The sequence below is a fragment of the Muscardinus avellanarius genome (assembly GCF_963383645.1).
Source record: "Muscardinus avellanarius genome assembly, chromosome: 5".
NCBI classification, from domain to species: Eukaryota; Metazoa; Chordata; class Mammalia; order Rodentia; family Gliridae; genus Muscardinus; species Muscardinus avellanarius.
Genome location: NC_137790.1, coordinates 105,679,809 through 105,687,832, shown reverse-complemented (window position 1 = coordinate 105,687,832; position 8,024 = coordinate 105,679,809). Strand labels below are relative to the sequence as shown.

General features: G+C 40.3%; 1 protein-coding gene across 1 annotated transcript; it reads left to right on the top strand.

Moving 5' to 3' along the window:
- Positions 1-251: 251 nt before the first annotated feature.
- GPR160 (G protein-coupled receptor 160) lies at positions 252-2,406 on the top strand (the record flags this gene model as incomplete). Its single annotated transcript, XM_080695919.1, has 2 exons — positions 252-273; positions 1,324-2,406. Exon 2 carries the CDS (start codon positions 1,390-1,392, stop codon positions 2,404-2,406), a length of 1,017 nt encoding a protein of 338 aa, XP_080552045.1. The 5' UTR covers positions 252-273; positions 1,324-1,389.
- Positions 2,407-8,024: the final 5,618 nt, after the last annotated feature.

The window sequence follows — 8,024 nt, the reverse complement described above, 5'->3', positions numbered from 1 at the left end:
TCTATGATCTGGAATCATTGTAAAATGACCTTGGTCCCACTCTCCAGGAGACTTTTCTATTGCGTCTTATCACCGCCAGTGGCACATCCTCCCTTGGGTCTCATTTTCTTCCAATTTATTAATATCATAGATATCTCATTTAGGCTTTTCTTTCATCCAGTCCACGGTGGACAGGAAACCCAGGAACCACCCTCGAGTAGGCACCTGCTTAGCTCTGCTTACTTCATGGAAAGAAGTAAGCAACAGAAAGAAGATAAACAACAGAATCAAATGGTACTCGGTATTCCTTTTTACTTTTATTATACAGACACATTTTCTTTTCCTTTCTTTCTCTCTTTTTTTCTTTTTTTTTTTCTTTTTTTCTTTTTTTTTTTTTTGATGGTACTGGGGTTCCTGGAAGCCCTTCTACCTCCGGGCTACACTCCCAGACCTATTTTATACTTTTTTATTTTTGGAAACAGGGTCTCTTAAGCCAGCGCAGCTGGCTTCGAACCAGCATGATCCTCCTGTCTCCGCCTCCCAAGCACGGGGATTACAAGCGTGCGCCACCACTCCTGGCTTTATTCTTTATTTTATTTATTTACTTATTTATTTATTTATTTATTTATTGCAGGTCTGGGGATGGAACCCATGGGGCATTCGACCTCCGAGCTACACCCCTCTGCCCTATTTTTTTTTATTTTTTATTTTGAAACCAGGTCTCACTGAGTTGCAGAGGGCCTCACTGAGTAGCTGAGGCTGTCCACGAACCGCAATCCTCCTGTCTCAGCCTCCCGAATGCTGGGATTACAAGTGTGCGCCACCACCCCCGGCTTTTATTCTTTATTTTGAAACCAGGTCTCACTGAGTTGCAGAGGGCCTCACAGGTTGTCCATGAACCACGATCCTCCGGTCTCAGCCTCCAGAATGCTGGGATCACAAGCGTTAGCCACCACGCCCAGCTATGTATTTAATTACTTGGAGAAGTGATTGAATCTAGTTTGTTTTTTTCTAAATAAAGATGCTTGCTTTGCAAAGTTTTAAGATAGAGATACAACATCAAGATAATATTAAGGGCATGGTGTGGTGGCGCACACTTGTAATCCCAGTATTCGGGAGGCTGAGACTGGAGGATTGTGGTTTGCGGACAGCCTCAGATACTTAGTGAGGCCCTCTGCAACTCAGTGAGACCCTGTTTCAAAATAAAGAATAAAAAATAGGGCAGGGGGTGTAGCTCGGAGGTTGAATGCCCCTGGGTTCCATCCCCAGACCCGCAAAAAAAAAAAAAAAAAAAAGGATAATATTAGGATAATATTAAGGGTTTTTTTCTTACTTTTTTTGCAGGAATGGAAAATAAAGTGAAGCGGTCTTTCATCATATACATTTCAGCACATCTTGAAATTTAACACTATGACAGCTCTTTCTTCAGAAAACTGTTCTTTTCATTATCAGTTACATAAAAGGAACCAGCCTCTAGATGTTACCTGTCTGCTACTCTTGATCATACTTGGGAAAATACTACTTAATATCGTCACACTAAGAATGAGAAGGAAAAATACCTATCAGAATTTTATGGAATATTTCTGTGTTTCACTAGCATTCGTTGATGTTTTACTGTTGGTAAATATTTCTATTATATCCTATTTCAGGGATTTTGTTCTTGTAGGCATTAGGTTTACTAAATACCACATCTGCCTATTTACTCAAATTATTTCCTTAACTTATGGCTTTTTGCATTATCCAGTTTTCTTGATAGCTTGTATAGATTATTGTCTGAATTTCTCCAAAGCCACTAAGCTTTCATGTAGATGTCAAAAGTTATTTTATTTCTTTACAGTAACTTTAATTTGGGTTTCAGTTCTTGCTTATGTTTTGGGAGATCCAGGTATTTACCAAAGCCTGAAGGCAAAGAATGTTTCTTCTTACCAGTGTCCATTCTACGTTAGCATTCAGAGTTACTGGATATCATTGTCCCTGGTGGTCATTTTGTTGATTACTATTCTAACCTCCTGGTCAGAAGTTATTACCTTGATACAAGCTATTCACATAGCTTCCTATAAGAATGAGACGATCCTTTATTTTCCTTTTTCATCTCACTCAAGGTATACTGTGAATTCGAAAAAAATCCTCTTGTCTAAGCTCATTGTCTGTTTCCTTGGCACCTGGCTGCCATTTGTACTTCTTCAGGTAGTCATCCTTCTGCTTAAAGTAGAGATCCCAGCATATGTCGAGATGAACATCCCCTGGCTATACTTTGTCAACAGCTTTCTCATCGCTGCAGTGTGCTGGTTTAAGTGCCACAGGCCTTACGTGAGAGACATGGCGTTGCCTGTAGACCCGTTCGTCAACTGGAAATGCTGTTTCTTTCCACTTACTGTTCACGATCCTGAGCACACGGAGAAGCCTATAGCAATAATGATCTGTTAATATGTCACCATGTTAAAAACTAAGTTTATGACTCATAACTGTATAAATAGGAAAGAATGGGTGACTCAGGACACTAAAAAAATGAGCAGAACTGAAGCTCTTTTCCCTCTGACCTTTTGCATCTTTCTGGTGTGTGTCTTTGGGGTTATGACATTATTTATTAAATAGCATTTTCTTTTAAAAATGAAACCACGCCAGGCGTGGTGGCGCACACTTGTAATCCCAACATTTGGGAGGCTGAGAGAGGAGGATCGCAGTTCGCGGACAGCCTCAGCTACTCAGCGAGGCCCTTTGCAACTCGGTGAGATTCAAAATAAAGAATAAAAATAGGGCAGGGGGTGTAGCGCGGAGGTCAAATGCCCCTGGGTTCCACCCCCAGACCCGCAAAAATTAAAAATAAAAAAAAATAAAAGAAACAACGCCAAGACGTTTTTAATGCCTGCTCAGGAATCTATAAATACTCATGTTGTTAATACAAAAGCGGAACCAGCTGACATTGGGCCACACTGTTTGTACTGCCAAAAGGATTGGATGTAAAGTATGTAAATCTGAGATTCCATCGCCAACTTTAAGATGCGAATTTAAATAAACATTTCTATCAAATTTAGAGTGAGTTTTTTTTATTCTTTATTTTGAAACATGGTCTCACTAAGTTGGAGGGCCTCATGAGTTCCTGATGCTGGCCGTGAACTTGCGATCCTCATGTCTCAGCCTCCCAAGTACTGGGGTTACAAGTGTGCGCCACCATGTCCGCCTCAAATGCTATTTGGTCTGCTTTAAAAATCATGGAAGAAAAGCCAGGCGGGGTGGCGCGCACTTGTAATCCCCGCGCTTGGGAGGCTGAGACAGAGGATCCCACAGGTTTGAAGCCAGCCTCAGCCACTGAGTGAGGCTCTCAGCAACTTAGTGAGACCCTGTTTCCAAATAAAAATATGTAAAAATAGGTCTGGGAGTATAGCCCGGAGATAGAAAGCCCCTGGGTTACACACACACACACACACACACACACACACACACACACACACACACACAATGTCCACATATTGCTAACTGTCCTTGGTGGGTGAGCACAACTGCCCCCAGTGATAACTATTGGATAAGCAGTATAAGTAGCAGAATAGTCTGGAATCACTTTACGAGTTAAGCAACACGGATATTTTTGACCATTATTTATTAAAAAATTATATTGCAAGAATCTAATCATTTCCAAAATTGGTGAGATTTTTGACATTTGTAAGATATATTTATATCATAACAATACATATCCTTACATGTTATATAGATATATTTTTAGGTTTTCTTGTATTAGGGATTAAACCCAGGGGGGCATTCTACATTTGAGTTACATACCCAGTCTTTTTTCATTTTGAAACAGGGTCTAAATATCTGAGGCTGGCCTCGAATGTATGATCCTCCTGTCTCAGCCTCCCAAGTACTGATGTTGTTTTCTAGTTATTTTGCACATGAGATTACAGGTGTGCATCACCACACCTGGCTAGTGTCATATTTCTAAAGTGCTAGTTGTGGCCCAGTAAATTAAATTCCTGGTCCACAGATGGATGGCTTCCCATCACTTTAAGGTGTCCTAGCCAAATGTGGTGGCACATGTTTCTAATCTGAGTACTTAGGGGGCAGAGACAGGATTGCAGGTTAGAACCTACCAAGACCCAGTTTCAAAATAAAAACAAAATACAGTTAGAGATTTAGCCTGAAGGTAGAATGCCCCTGGGTTCAATTCCCTTTAAGATGTCCTAGCCAAATGTGGTGGCACATGTTTCTAATCTGAGTACTTAGGGGGCAGAGACAGGATTGCAGGTTAGAACCTACCAAGACCCAGTTTCAAAATAAAAACAAAATACAGTTAGAGATTTAGCCTGAAGGTAGAATGCCCCTGGGTTCAATTCCCAGTGTCTGTCGAATATGTCAGACACACACACACACACACACACACACACACACACACACACACACTGTACTAAAACTAGTGCAATGGAGAAACAAAATAACAAAGATGGGGAAGTGCTCTTTGTGTGCCAACTCTGTTTTAAGTAGTTTAGATGCAGCAACTGACTAATCCTAACAACTCTGTGATGGGTATTATTATTACCCCCTTCTTATAGGTAAGGAAAATAAAACATAAAAATTAAGAAACTCACTTAAGGTCACACAGGCAGCGGCTGGGAGGCGAGGTGAGCTGTCGCTGCCACACTACTGTTATTTCCCACCCATTACTTCTCAAACACGGCTTGGCCGAGTCAAAGGTGTAGAATGTTGTTTTCTATCTGTTTTGCCCATGAAAATGCCCAATGCCCTTAGAACTTCACTCTAAGGACTTGAGACCCCATGGTAAAGAAACCCATTTACTTGCCGCTTGATGAACACCAGCCGTCTAGGATGCCGGAAAGTGCTGCTGGATAATTAGGAATTATTTTAAGTATAAATTGAGCATTCTAATCCAAAATGCTCCCAAATCCAGAACTTTTTAAGCACATTCAAAAATGTTTAAATTTGTAAGCATTTTGGGCTTTTGAACTAGGGAGGCTTAACCAGGAAAGTCTATCCAAATATTCTAAAATCTGAAAAACTGCAAAACCCAAAAAGCATATGATCTCAAGCATTTCCAATAAAGGCTACTCAATCTGTAATACAAACCCACGCTGGGCCATTGTAAGCAAAAGCTGGGCTCTGGAAAGACAACTGTGGGGAATACCTGAAGAATCACCGGTCCATACCAGGGGCAGTCCATAGCTGCCAAGGTCCTCCCAGTTTCTGACATAAAATCCCAGGAAATAACTGGCCACACTTGAATCATATGCCCACCCCCAAAGTCAGAGTCTAATAACAGAAGACACTGTAAGGACTGGATGGTACGATATTAAAAATATTTAGAGAAAATAGGAATAAAAAGCATTGTTCTATAAAAAATGCAAATAAAGAGCCAATTATATTGAGTTAAGTAGATATAATATTCTGTGTTCAAGTGAACAGGGTGTGTTTAAACAGTTTAGAATGTCTTAAACCTGGCCCTCTATATTTGTTAATTTTTCCTCTAAATATATTGCCACCCAATTGGCCATAACGTGGAAAGGAATTATTTTTAAATATACTGAGTTTAGCTGGGTGTGGTGGCACACACTTGTAATCCTAGCATTCAGGAGGCTGAGACAGGAGGATCGTGGTTTGTGGCCAGCCTCAGCCACTTAGGCCCTTTGCAACTCAGTAAGACCCTGTTTCAAAATAAAGAATAAAAAATAGGGCTCGGGGTGTCGCTTGGAGGTAGAACGTCCCCGGGTTCCATCCCCAGTACCACGAATGAATGAATGGAGCTTAGAGCCAGGTACAATGGTACATACCTATACTCTCCAGACTTGGGAGGCTTAGGAGGATCGTGGGTTTGAGGCCAGTGTGCAGTAACTTAGTGAGAACCTGTCTCGAAATTTTAAAAAGGCTGGGGTTGTAGCTTAGTGGTAGAATGCCCCTGGGTTGAATCCCCAGTATCCTCTCTCCTCCAAAAACACATATACTCTTTGCAATTTTTTTTTGTGAGTCTGGGGATGGAACCTAGGGGCATTCATCCTTCAAGCTACACTCCACACTATATTTTATTCTTTATTTTGAAACAGGATCTAACCAAGTTATGGAGTGCCTCACTAAAGTAGCTGAGGCTGTCTGCAAATCGTGATCCTCTGTCTCAGCCTCCCGAATGCTGGGATTACAAGTGTGTACCACCATACCCAGCTGAAAATTTTAAATTATAATTTAAATCTCCTACCCCTCATTAAGCTGGTTTTTTTTTTTTTTTTTTTCAGATTTGGGGATTGAACCCAGGGGCATTCTACCTCTGAGCTACATCCCCACCCTATTCTTTTTTTTTTTTTTTTTTTTTTTTTGGTGGTATTGTGGTTCCTGGAAACCCTTTTACCTCCGGGCTACACTCCCAGACCTATTTTTTATATTTTTATTTGGAAACAGGGTCTCTTAAGCCAGCAAGGCTGGCTTTGAACCTGCGCGATCCTCCTGTCTCTGCCTCCCAAGCGCGGGGATTACAAGCGTGCGCCACCACGCCCGGCTCCCACCCTATTTTTTATTCGTTACTTTGAAACAGGGTCTCACTAAGTTGCAGAAGGACTCCCTAAGCAGCTGAGGCTGGCTGTGAACGTGCGATCCTCCTGTCACAGCTTTCCAAGTACTGGGATTACAAGTGTGCACCACTACGCCTTGGCTCCCTCATTAAGCTTTTTGTTTGTTTACTTTAAAAGGTGTCCCCATATCTCATAAGCTTAAAGAAAAAAAAAAAAAACAAAAACTCAGTAGACCAGCCAAATGGAAGAGGCTTTTATTTGTAAAGAAATGAACTTACAACTGGTCTACAATATATTATTATAATATAAACAATATAAATAAATGATCCTGTAGGCCCATTCATCTTCTACCCAGACCCACACGAAGCAAGTTACAACAACATTCTATGTGAACATGTGCAGTAACAAAGGTGCAATTACAAGCAAGTTTAAGCAGCAGAATATAAGGTGCTTTCATTTAATAGTTGATGTCATCAGCAAACATATGAATGCTCAATTTAACTTCACTCAACAGACACAACAAATAGGAAAAGCTAAAATTCATATACATGCTACCTGTTAATATGAAAGTGCTTTCTCTCTTTTTTAAAAAAATACACCAAATGAACACTTTTTACATAGATCATGGTGTGCTCCCAGAATGCAAAATTCACTTCATCTCAGGTTATACATTTGAAAACTGTAGCTATAGACATCAGTTCAGGGATTCTAATGCTAAGAGTGCTAAAACTATTTCATTTCCTGTAAGGAGGACTCTAATACAATGTCTAATGTAAATAATACATCTATATATAATCTTAACATTTTGTTTTCTGTAAAGATTTTAAAAACAGTTCTCTTTCCCCTTGGTGATGCTTTGTTTAGTTCACTCTGGATCATCTCTTGAGGTTTTAACAGTATCAAGTCCTATCCTAGAACAATGGGAAGAACCAAAGGAGGAATAAAAACTGATATCCCTGAAGCATCAACATTTCTGGAAAAAATAATCTGTGTGTGTGGTACTGGAGATTGGACCCAGGGGCATTCTACATCCAAGCCACACCCCCAGCCCTAATTTGTTTTCTGAGAAAGGGTGTCAGTAGGTTGATGAGAGTCTCACTACTTGCTAAGGCTGTCCTCAAACCTGTGATCCTCCTGTCTCAGCCTCCCAAGTACTGGGATGACAAGCATGCCGCACCACGCCCAGCTGAAAAAGTTTAACACAATAATTTACCTTTGCTAAAGTAACAAAAAAAATTTTAATAAGCAAAAAGACAAGAAGTACTAATTTTGAGGCTTGAAATGCCTTCTCACTGCCCTGTACACTGCTGTCTACAATGTCCAACTTGTATAATCCTCACTTTGAGGACAGTTTTTGGAACTTTGACTTTTCCCCTCCTCATGGGAAAAACAAAAAAACCCATCTTCTGAATGAGATGACTGGGACTTTAGTCAAAACAACTTGGAAATTACACGTCCAAACTTATATCATCTTTTGTGGCACTCAGTTGACTTTTTAAAATTTAGGAATACATATATATATATATATATATATAT